Raw genomic sequence first — 12,500 nt, forward strand, 5'->3', positions numbered from 1 at the left:
ATACATGAAGAGCTCATTTGCAAAAACAGATCCCCATTTGATTTATTATCCTAAATCATGCCCTGTGTGTGTGTGTGTGTGTGTGTGTGTGTGTGTGTGTATGTGTGTGTGTACTCCAAGCAGTATCAGTGAAACGGTGTATCCATTTTAAGAATGGCTTTTATCTGTTTTTGCAAATGAACTCTTCACATTTAAACTTTAAACAGACATACATTTAAAATTTTAACAGATATATATGAAGAGCTCATTTGCAAAAACAGATCCCCATTTGATTTATTATCCTAAATCATGCCCTGTGTGTGTGTGTGTGTGTGTGTGTGTGTACTCCAAGCAGTATCAGTGAAACGGTGTATCCATTTTAAGAATGGCTTTTATCTGTTTTTGCAAATGAACTCTTCACATTTAAACTTTAAACAGAGACCAACAGCTAACACGTGGCAAACAGAGACTAACACATCCATAAACCTGTGACACGATTACATGATATACGTCCCTACACATGATTCTCCACAACTATACCTTCCCTAATTCCCCCTGAAACACATGATTTGCTTAATCTAAGATCTAACCATGATCATCTATTCCACATCATAAATACATAATCTAAAATCAATAATAAATACACGATATAAATACTATAAATAATCACAATAAATAATCTATACAATTACAGTGGGACAGGCTCTAAAAAGACAACATTCATAGTGGTAGCCAATGTACACACCATGAACAACACAACACACTACAAGTCAGTTTCCTCTGAACCAACACACAAACGCGACAACACTAACATTTGCACCGGGACACTGCAATGTAGCTCCGTTTGACTCATCAAACAAAGAATTTACACCGGTCGTGTGAATTCATTGTTTGCCTCCTTTGCCAAACAAAACAACCTAACCCTCATCAAAATCCACGTCTGACTCGAAGAGGCCCTCTACCTCCTCCAAGTCAACAACTAACCCCTGATCATCGTTAACACTAAAACTACATACAACACCTTCATGATCACTAAAATACGTGGGCATCACTGCACACTCCACATTATACTGTGTTGTTTTAACATAAACGTGATCAATTAGTGTCCCCTTCTCCGTAGTTTCTTGTGTTACATGCTGACTAAAACCTTTTTCTCCCATAAATTTGCAAATTGATGATGTTTTTAAAATGTTCTCATTGAAATCCCCCATTATTACAATTGTGTTACTGATTGGATGTAACCAATCAAGTAACTTCCCCAGATTTTGTTTGAATAAAGAAATTTGATAACACGGTGGACGATAAATTACTGCCAACAATATGTTGAATTTGTTGCACAGGCACACCAAACACTCCAGATTCAAATCGGGCACCTGCAGAATATCACAGTCCAAATTGTCTACACTATACAAACCAACTCCACCGTGTTCTAGGTTCTTTAGCTCTAACAATTTAGGGTTACTGCTGCTGTAACACAAGCCACGAGGACGACTGTGGAAAGTGTAACCTTCAATTTGGACACTGTCTAATGAGGACTCTGCAGTGAGCCACGTTTCTGTCACAGCAATACAGCTAAGCTGTAAATGCTGCGTGCAAGACACCAAATCTACCAAGTGGCGACTTAAATTTTGAACGTTCATTAAATACACAGAGAAACTGTGTGCATTTAATGAAGGCTTTGGCTGCTCAATCAAAAATGGAGGCATGCTATCCAAGGCCTCCTTTATGGCGTTCTTGCAATAAATTGCCCTCTCTGAAAAATCCTCGATGATCAGTCCAGACAAGGCCCTAACACGACTAAGCGCTACATATGCCTGCCCCGGTGCAAACACCCTCTTCAAAGACACTACCGCCTCGTCCACAGTGAGTCCTTGCACTTTGTGAACAGTGCAAGCCCACGCTAACCTCAGAGGAAACTGACGACGCAAACCGCCACGCTTGGTGGCTCTATCCTCCTCTGGATCAATGGCAGTAGACTGCAGGCATTCTACTGCTGCATGTGCACGGTTTTTCCTCCTATCTGAACCAATTTTCTCATCATCAAATCTAACATACACAGTGAGAGGAAACGTGGAATCCTCTCCAAAAACTACCTGAGTAACCGTGCCACATGCTCCATTGACCAGGCCGTCCGCAACATCCACGTTCTTACACAACATGACGCGCGCATTCCTCGCTATACACAGAGTCTCCGGTAGAGACGTGTCCGCCGCAACGCCGTGATGCCCGGGCATCCGTTCCAAATTCCCTGTTGTCCTGTTAGTCACAAAATCCTGCGCCTCAATGGTGACATAATCAGGACAACAGTCAAACAGATAATTTAGGTTGTGCTCACTTACTTGCCTATTCGTCGCAAAGATGTGTAAGGCTGAGCTCACCTCGCCGGTCTCGCGCATCTTCAGCATTTCAATGTCGCTATCTAACATTGGGGTGGCCCTGGAACGCACTCTTAACCTATTAAGCATTTCAGCAAACACACTATCCTTCTGTCTAACTATCTTTTTCAGCTCCACGATGCTGAAATTACACCACAGGTCCACACCAACAGGACTACTATACAGAGGCTTCCCTTTAACGGGAGGCAACTGATAGAAGTCCCCGACAGCTATCACGCTAACATTACCAAACGGGGAAAAGTCGCCTGTCTGTTTAATCTGCCTTAACCTACCGTGGACATAAGCCAACAGGTTGTGATTAACCATACTGATTTCATCAATAATTAAAATTTGGAGGTGACTTAATTTGGCGCGCAAAGAGTTTAGTTTATCTTCACCCAGAGGGGTGTAAGGTAAACTAGCCTGTTTGCCAATACTCAATGTGTGATGAATTGTTGCTGCATTTAAATTGTATGCAGCTATTCCTGTTGGAGCAGTTAACAAAACACAGATATCGTCTGGTTGATCACAAAGTGTTGACAGCAGCCGCGCTGCCTCATACTGAATAGCCCTAATTAAATGACTTTTCCCCGTCCCTGCACCACCTGTCACAAATACACGCAGAGGCTCTGGGTTTTTACCCATCACCTTCTGCAAACACCAATGTCTCACCTTATAAAAAACAGCAAGCTGTGTCTCATTCAGAGACCTAACAAGCGCCAAACCCTCAGTTCGAGATAAAATGGACCTGTTTCTCTCTAACTGCGCTACCTGTCTGCCACCAACAATCAAATCTGGCACATTCACCAACGACTCAACAAGCTGTTCCTCAGCTAACTCACATTCCCGCTGCTGCCTCATCTCCTCTAAACCCTCAAGGCGTTCCGCTTCCTGTTCAGGACAAAGCTCACCCCAAACATCCTCATCTACACCGTTGTTTTGCGCAGCTATCTCCTGGGCTAACTCAAGGTGAGGACAATTTACCTCAAACCTTGCCCTATTCTCGTCGACGACGTCACTAACCGAATGTACAGAGCCGTCGCTAAACAACACCTCACCATCGTTATAGAACTGCTCAAACAGCTCAAAGCCTTCAGGTTTGAGGTCTGAGTCAGTTCTATAAGGAAGAAACAACTGCAACAGGCTCTGAAAATGTGCCTCCTCCTCTCTATCCAAATTAAAACGCATGTATCGCACCACTGCAAACTGAGTGCGTGTTCTCCTAAGAATGAATCCTAAGTCATTCTTCAGTTCAATTCTGTCTTTAGACATCTCATTTTTGCTGAGAACACGATACTCAGATGCAAAGGAAGCCATACACATGTTATCAAACACTACGCTGTCAGGCCTATTCCTATACCTATCTACTATACTAGTCATAAACATATCCTCCTCCCGTAGATCACGGGAGGCCGCCATCTGCCTCAACACACTGAGGGGCAAACTCATTCTAACTATTCTACTGCCTGTCGGCACAAACACAACCTTTCTGGAACACTCCCTAAGGTGCATGTTCGTTAGCCTATACACCGACTCCTGCGCACAAACATCCCTATTGTGTAAATATACACTGCCCAGCTTCCGCAGGGCTTCTTTGGCAGAGAGATTCCCTTGTTTTTTTGCTTCTTTTTGGGCATTAGTCAATAGGAGGCCAATTTCTCTCTCTGCTTTCGTAATATACGATATTATGTATATCACTACTGCGTAGGCGTCGGTGACAAAGCTAATGTCCATGTTAGCGTTCCAGCACTTCAACAACTTCTTGCTATACTGATTGACCCAAACCTCGTTCACCCCTCTCCTATAGACTACCTTATGCTTTTTCTCTAAACGCCTATAAGCCATTTCAAAGATCTCCTGATTAATACGCAAACTACGAAACAACTCTTCTACGCTAGCAGGAGGCACATCGCGTTCCACAGCTTTCTTGACATCTTCAAGAATTTTATGCGCAAACTCTTTTGGCATTTTATCCCTATCCTCAAAACATTTACAGGCTGGCTTGTTTTCTGAATTAGATTCAGCCTCCACTGTCTTCTTTTTATCGCATTTACACTCAGGCATTCTACAAATGAATGTGCGCGCAGAAACAGGTTTTGGAAAATTGAAACGACATGTCGTTTTGTGTTTTCTGCATGACTTTGAATGTCGTTTGGAATGTGTTTGAACTGATGACACTGTGTCCAATAGTGTGTCATCATCTGAGGGTAGCTCACACGTAACGTAGCGGTCAATAAATTCTACTACCTCCTCATCTGTGTTTTTATCAATTTGGGGAGCACCCTCGATCCAAAACAAACAATGCACATGTGGTGAGCCTCTTTGTTGAAATTCTACCCTATAAAAGTAATCGATTATTTTGCCGATAGGTTGACAGGGAGACATGAGAACCTCTTTCAGAAAACAATGCCACCTGTAGTCAAACATCCGCGCCGCGGTCACAGGATTACGTCGCAACAACGCGCACCTATCAGCCCACTCCAAATCCTCTACCGTCTGCGATCTGCCTTCCTGTTTCAGGATGCTGGTCAGAAGATTCTGCCAGCGCATATCCGCAGACGAAAACGAGCAAAACCACGTCGGAATGCCTAACTGACGCACACAAGCCATCACGTCCTTCTGGACAGACTGCCAGAAGGCCGGAGTTCCTCTAATGGGTTTAAGAAACCTAAACCCATCATCACACGCCAACAACTGCTTCAAGGCGTCCGCATCTGCCAACATATCCTCACTAACCCGTTGAGGCCTCTGACCTCCTTTATCCTTCCGCAACGCGACGGAAACACTTGACACAACCTTGTCCAACTCCGACACGTACTGCGCAAAAAATATATACTCTACATTGCGCGCAAAACGACCGTCGGCATGCATAATCCTATTATTAAGATAACGCGCCAACGTCAAGTCGTGCCACCGGCCATCATGATACGTTTTACCGCCCGTGGGAAACAACACTGGAAAACATTTTGCCTCATTCGTGTGGTCAGAAAGCATTCTCACCGGACTATTCCCTTCTGCAGGCGCAATATTCAAAATATCCTTAAAATACTGATCTAAAGCTTCCTGACCAATATCAACAGGCATAAGACAAGTGTCCTGAAACATGCAGTGCTGTTGTCTGTCATGTAGCAGTTCATCCTGTCCTATGTCTGCTGATTCCGCTAGATCACACACTTCAGACTGAACCGTAACCTGCCCTGACCTAACCTCAGCCTCATCCTCACTGCCTGACTCGGCCTCTTCCTTTTCCCTATCTTCCTCCCTAACAAACTCGTTAACCCAGTCCTCATTAAAGTCAATACCTCTATAATGAACATTTGTCCTCTTTAAATACTCTAGCGCCTGTCTTACACGCAACGTATCAACAAACTGGTACTCGTAATACCCTTTATAGGTGAGTTTCCGCTTCAGCTTAACCTGAAGCAGAGACCCCTCCATACTCGAACGTGGCAACACATTCACAGTCTGAACAATGTTGGCTGGAACACATGTCACTGGTCCATGTACTCCATTCTGCCCGCCTTTAGGCAGTGCCAACATCTTCATGAATGGAATGTGTAACGCAATAAGATGCTGTTCTAAACTATTCAAAGATCCCAGTTCAGCAGGAATGGGATCAAGCTCCAAGTTATTACCCCAGCATTCAGCTGGCATCTCACCTGACCTAAGCTTCCTATCACACGTGAAACAAATCCACAACTGACCGCGCGATGAAACCAACGAACATGACGCAACACACTCACCACTACACCTATGCAAATACTGTTCGCCTATACACCTATCTGCCACAGCAGCTGTCACTGAACTTTCCCTATAAGCTTCCCTTTCACAAATGACGACTTGATATCTAAACAACAACCTATGACACACACAGCACACAAAATCAGGTCCATCTCTGACCTTTTCTAAAAACTGATCCATAACAAAAGCAAAATCTTTGGACTTCTCTACTCTGTGTTTTCTGCCTAACCTCACACTGGAAATAACCCTCTGCTTATGCTCTACACTACCATGATACTTTATCTTACTTCTTTCTTTACGTTTCTCTCTATACTCAGTGCTGTCCCTATATTTAACCAAACCCTTGGCCCTAACTCTCTCCCTATGTTCAATGCTGTCCCTATATTTACCCAAACTCTTAGCCTTAACGCTCTCCCTATGCTCAATACTGTCCCTATATTTACCTAAACTCTTAGCCTTAACCTCCTCCCTATGTCCAGTGCTGTCCCTGTATTTGGCCACACTCCTGGCCTTAACCTCCTCCCTATGCTCAACACTGTCCCTATATTTGCCCACACTCCTGGCCTTAACACTCTCCCTGTGCTCTACACTTTCTCTGTATTTACTAACGCTCAACTGTTTAACCCTCTCTCTGTGGGGCAAATTCTTACTATATTTCCCTACACTGCACAACCTAGCTTTCTCCCTGAACAACACATTTCCTTGATATTTCTTTCTATTACTCAACTGTCGTTTCTCCCTAAGCGACATATTACACTTCTCCTGCTTCCTCTGTTTCTGCTTCAGATACTTAGACTTCACAGTCATTCTACCTGACACTAAATCCCTAGCAGCCTCCACAACCTTATCACTATCCTCTACACCTACATCACACCTAACCGCTGTGTTGTCATTATCTACAACCACAACATCCATCCTTCTAGACCTGACATTGTAACCTGTAACTTCACTAACTTTGCAGTAACTGTAACAACTCTGCAGTCCAGGCTTACACACACAAACAACATTCTCAAAATGCCGTCCCATTACATTTTCTATGTAAATACACTCTGCAGACAAAGGCTGACTGCTGCAGCTATACCTCAACCAACGCCCATCATGGAAAGTATACACACTAACGCCTAACCAATCGGCTGTTGCCTGAATTTCCACCTCTGTGGCCCAACTGCCGACACACCTCATCCTGGACTGCTGAATATACTCTAACACAGAGGAGTACCCAGTCCTCAAAAGACTCTGATATCTATCTGTGTTCCTTTCTAACTCTTTACATACAGCTAACCTAATCCTACGATGGTGCTTCTGAGAACCACTCACCGCCTGAGAGATGGCTCTGAAGAAGCAGTTCCCATCGGCAACAATCCTCTCTTTGCTACAAGGAACACCCAACAACCCCTCCTCTGTGGCTACCGGACTAACCTTCACGCAATCGACGTTTAACTTTGTGCATAAAGCACGACAAACATCTAAGCCGAGGGGACGGAAGACCAGCTCTTCGCTTCTCACCTCGCTAACAAATTCGATGTCCAAATTGACCTCTCGGACATCGAAACTCTTGGATTTCTTCGACATACAAGTGCCGGAAGAAATGACACGCTTTCTGCCATTGGTCACCGTTGGTTCTGCCGCTGAACCGCTGCTCACCTCGCTGGAGAAACTAAAAACAGAAATGCCAGACAGTGCCGGACTTGCGGCAATGCTGACACCACACTCAGGCACACAAACGCCTGCAGACACCTCACTTTTTCTCCCAGCCTCAGTGAGCACACTAGACTCTGGTGCTGGAGCAGCGCTCATCCCAGTGATGAGACTCTCCACAGACACACCAGACCGCGCTGGACTTGCACCTGTGCTGACCGTCACACCACACAGCTCAAAGAGCTTCTCCCTCGAACGGAGACTGTCGGCCAAACGACAGATGTAGTGGTGCAGGTCGTCAAGACAGGCGAAATGCAGAACCACGCTTGTACCGTCATGGTGTAACAAGCCAGTGTTACTGCGTGAGTGACTGTCGACCACAGCGAACCGTCCACCCTCACGCACGATGGCAGTGGTGTTTCCGCACATTGTCAGAAGACATGTGGTGTATTGACTGAAGATTCTCTCCAGTCCATTACGCAAGCTGATGAATACACCGAAATCGATGTATTCACCTTCGGTAACGCCTACTTCGCCTAACACCGTGTCACCAAAACTAAACCTAAACAGCTGTCCGTCTAATTCCAGCTGCTGTGGCAAATCTGGCACAGACAGCAGATTAGACACATGGCTGAAGATGTTGAGGTCACGCAAACTCGTGTACAACTCATCACCTTCAACCAACGCGCGATCCAGATCCAGCCTGTCCCACGAGAACGCGCTCCTCACTGTGTGTTTGGCTAAGCTGACCAAAGCTATAGCCATACACTGCACACCTCCATACACAAATCGGGCATTTCCCTGATGAAACGACCCGCGCACAACTTTAGCTAGCCTAATCCTGCTGCTATCTATGTTAGACCCTGTTGCCACAGCATTAGCGCTAGACTCTGACTGAACATCACTAACACAAACAGAAGGAACAAAAACAGCCTTAGCTTTGTCGATCTTCTGTTGCTCCTCTGGGACAGCAGGGCCCGCTGCGGCGACCTCCTCCTGACCGGCGACCACTCCCGGCACCTCGCTGGCCGACTCCTGGGCTGTCGCCTCCACCTGATAAAAAAAAACACAGCAGTGAGATTTTGGCAATGAAATGTCGTTGCTTGGCTTCCGGATTACAGCAGAGATGGAATTGTGGGACTGTTTAAAAATTAAATATAGTCTATATAACTAGTGCGATATGGTCTATATAACTAGTGCTAAAAAACAAGAGCTAAATAATAATGAGTGCAATTGAGAGTAACTAGATGAAACAGAATGTAAACAACAGACTAAATAGTGTAAACAACTAAATACACAGTGTAAATAATACTGAGTGCAACTGAGAATAACTTGATAAAACATAATGTACACAACAGACAAATATGAAAACAGGAGAACCATTTTCCTGCTACCTCTCAATGCTAACTCACATATTATATTTAAACAAAGACAAACCTGCTGCACCGCTGGTCTGGGCGCGGAGGCGGACACGGTCACACGGGCTGGTGAAGGTCTCGCCGGCACCTAAAAAAGATGGGGAAGAAAAAAAGCTTCATTTACATAATGCACTCATTCACTCGGGTTCTGCACATTATAAAAAGTACTTTGCAGCACCTCCGGGACGGCCAGGCACGCTGCGGCGAGCTCCTCCCGGACGACGACCACCCCTGGCACCACGCTGGACGACTCCACCTGACACAAGACAAAAAAAAAAAAAAAAAAAAAATCAAACAAGGTCTCACTAAATCACAGGAGAACCATTTCCCTGCAACCTCTCAAAACGATAACTCGCATATTATATTTAAACAAAGACAAACCTGCTGCACCACTGGTCCGGGGCCGGAGGCAGGCACGGTGACACGGGCAGGTGAAGGTGTTGCCAGCACCTAAAAAAGATAGGGGAAGACAAAAGACTCATTTCAATAATGCACTCATTCATTCGGGTTCTGCACGTGTTATCAAAATATGACAAAAACAATCCACATAGCTCACATACTAAATATGATACTAACCTGCCGCTTTCCTCCTCTACGCCTTGTGGCAACACCTTTCGGCGAACGCCTCACACGGGAAGTCTAAAAGAAGGAAAACAAACCTTGTTAAATGCAGTCTTAAATTCAATTTTGTCCAGGACATACACACCTACAATGGCTGTTGCAAGCAAAGAAAAAAAAAAAAACACAACAAAAGATCTATATGTATAATATAAAGGAAAAAATGTAAAAACAGTTGGTGGATGAGGAATGCGGATGCCGAGGGGAGCCACATGCACTGGAGCAGCCTGGGACCTGAGCCACACAACCACCAGCACCATGATGACCTGACTCAAAAAGACACAGCACGCACTCGGAAAAACTCACAACCATTCACACACACACTCACACAGAGACAAGGGGAAACATCAGAGGCAAACCCATTTAACATTTTATAACTTAACAGAAACACCTTAAAGTCAAAACTAATATAGAATACTTCTTAATATATAAATGTAATTATCAGGCAGTTTACCTGGCCAGCTGGCAGAAGGGCAGTGACGTCGCTGTCCAAGGATGGCGAAACCCTCTCCATGGCCTCCAGGATGTCGCCGCTGAACCAGACGGGGTTGGACGGGAGGACAGACTCTTGCACCGGAGATGCTCGAATCTTAAAAACCACAACAAAAAACAATTATCACCATTAAAAAACACACACACACACACACACACACACAAAATAAAGGCATAAAACCAGAAAAGATGTACAAATGTACAGCCAGAAAATGACTCAAACACATTACCTTGCCCTCCTGTCCGACGACGGTCCACTCCAGTGGGTCGCGGTGACGGGGCGCGGGGCTGTGTCCTGTCACAACCAGCACGGGGGAGACCCTGGCACGAGGCGATGTCCGGGGGGGCACCGAGGGAGGAGGAGGAGGAGGAGGAGTCAGCTGGCGGACCGCGGCGTCCCACAGGGCCTGGACGAGGATCGGCGTTCCATCGCTGTCGCTGAGGTGCACCTGGAAAACAGTGAAACACAGAACACATTGCGCTCAGCTTGTGTATCGAAAATGACAACCTTCAACTCCTCCATGTGTGATGTCACAACAACAAAGTATGCTGTACTTACACCGTCACGGCTCCACAGCTCCAAACGATCCATCGGGAGGTGCTCTGCCACAGACACGTATGGGAGACCTGCCGCAAAAGTGAGAAACATCATACATTCTGGTAATAAATACACTCATGTAAAACATATGAGGTTAAGTTCACGATACATCAGTTATAATCAAACTGATGACCAAAACTAAGACGTACCCATGCGTGCTGCGACACGGCGGAACTCCTGGCGGAACAGCTCCTGCAGGCCAGGCTCGATGTTCAGGCGTGGAGGGAAATCCAGCACGAACACCTACACACACAGACACACACACACACACACACAGGAAAAAAAAAATCACGTTTAGAATCACATTTAGGTTTCTAAAAAAGCACATGTGAAAACACACGCTTACTGTGACAGCACAGGACAAAACAAATACTGTCAACTGCAAATTAAACACACCTTCGCCCAGCGGTTGCAAACTGTAGCCAGGAGAGCACCGAAGTCCAGCGACGCCTCTCCGATGTTCCTGCTGGCTGTCAGGTTGTTGCTCGGGGCGAGCACACACACCACGTCCGGGGTCCAGGGGAGAGCGGCGTGGGACACCTCCGTCCTCAGCTCTGCTGCATGCGCACCTGGAACAGAGAGAAAAGAGAAAGAGAGAGGTACCTCCGGCATCGCGACGATCCCATCCACCAGGGCCCGCAGGTGGGAGTCTCCCACGACGAACACCATCTGCAACGACAGAGACACGGCTTTAGAACATAGACACCGACTTCTTACAACCAGCACTGTGTTTCTGAAAAAGAAAAACTAATACCTTCTGGTCCGGCTGCAGGGCAGGAGTGACCAACTTGAAGCTGCGCTGGGTCAGCTCCGAAGTCGGCCATCTCCGCACGCGATGGCGGTACCCTGTACCGCGCCCTGTGTGGTTGACAACAAAGTTAAGGATGATGACACAAAATTCGTACTTCTTCACACAACATTCAAAATGCATCAGTTAAACATTAAAAAAAAATAAACAAACTGTTTGATACTTACGAGCGACGAACTCGGGGACAGGCGGCTGGGGGATCCATGGCAGCGGCTGCGCCATCCTCTGCTTCAGGGCCTGGGCCCGCCGGTGGGACTTGGCACGGGGCATCTAGGAATGAAAAACAAACAAACAAAAAAAAAATAAATAAATAAAATTTCCTCCAAAGTTCAAAGAAACTTTAAAAATCCAAGTGAATCTGTGCCAATCATACTCACAAACAATGCTTTCCCAGACAAGGTCAGCCTTCAAATACACAAACGTTTCAACTTACCTTGGCAGTGCGTGTGTGTGTGTGTGTGTGTGTCTGTGTGTGTCTGTATGTGTCTGTGTGTTGAAGGAGTGCAAATATGTGTGTTGATTAACAATTAGTTATGTGTGTGTTTTTAAATGGAATAAATGTATCTGTGTTAAGTGGTTCTGGATCAGACGATCACAGATGTAGGTGCAGGTAGCTCGCCGGTCAATCGCAGGTCAGTCGCAGGTCAGTCGCTCTCAATAGCAGCCAAAGCAAAGACAACACCAGATCACACAGCCAATCGATATCAATATCTGTAAATTAAACAAAACATGTTTGATTTAAACATTACTTGTCTAATAGAAAAAAACAACACATTTAATTGAACAGAACGTTACTGAAAGCATCCTGAATACACTTAGCTGTAGGAAAATTT

The 12,500-nt window shown here is 45.5% G+C and overlaps 3 protein-coding genes across 3 annotated transcripts in view; 1 reads left to right on the forward strand and 2 right to left on the reverse strand.

The window, feature by feature from the left end:
* LOC115377537 (uncharacterized) overlaps positions 1–9,307 on the reverse strand; it is a 33,040-nt gene extending 23,733 nt beyond the window's left edge. The window contains exons 1-3 of the mRNA XM_030077349.1: positions 9,293–9,307; positions 9,171–9,239; positions 7,602–8,786 (exon numbers count right to left, since the gene is read on the reverse strand). Coding sequence (XP_029933209.1) covers positions 7,602–8,786; positions 9,171–9,239; positions 9,293–9,307 — 1,269 coding nt within the window. The remainder of the gene's footprint in view (positions 1–7,601; positions 8,787–9,170; positions 9,240–9,292) is intronic.
* The window catches only part of lipf (lipase, gastric), a 944,109-nt gene that overhangs the window by 843,804 nt on the left and 87,805 nt on the right, over positions 1–12,500 (forward strand). The window lies entirely within an intron of this gene.
* The window catches only part of LOC115377538 (uncharacterized), a 32,120-nt gene continuing 31,450 nt past the window's right edge, over positions 11,831–12,500 (reverse strand). Inside the window, exon 8 of the mRNA XM_030077350.1 lies at positions 11,831–11,937. Coding sequence (XP_029933210.1) covers positions 11,831–11,937 — 107 coding nt within the window. The remainder of the gene's footprint in view (positions 11,938–12,500) is intronic.

This window comes from Myripristis murdjan, chromosome 19, assembly GCF_902150065.1.
Source record: "Myripristis murdjan chromosome 19, fMyrMur1.1, whole genome shotgun sequence".
NCBI lineage: Eukaryota > Metazoa > Chordata > Actinopteri > Holocentriformes > Holocentridae > Myripristis > Myripristis murdjan.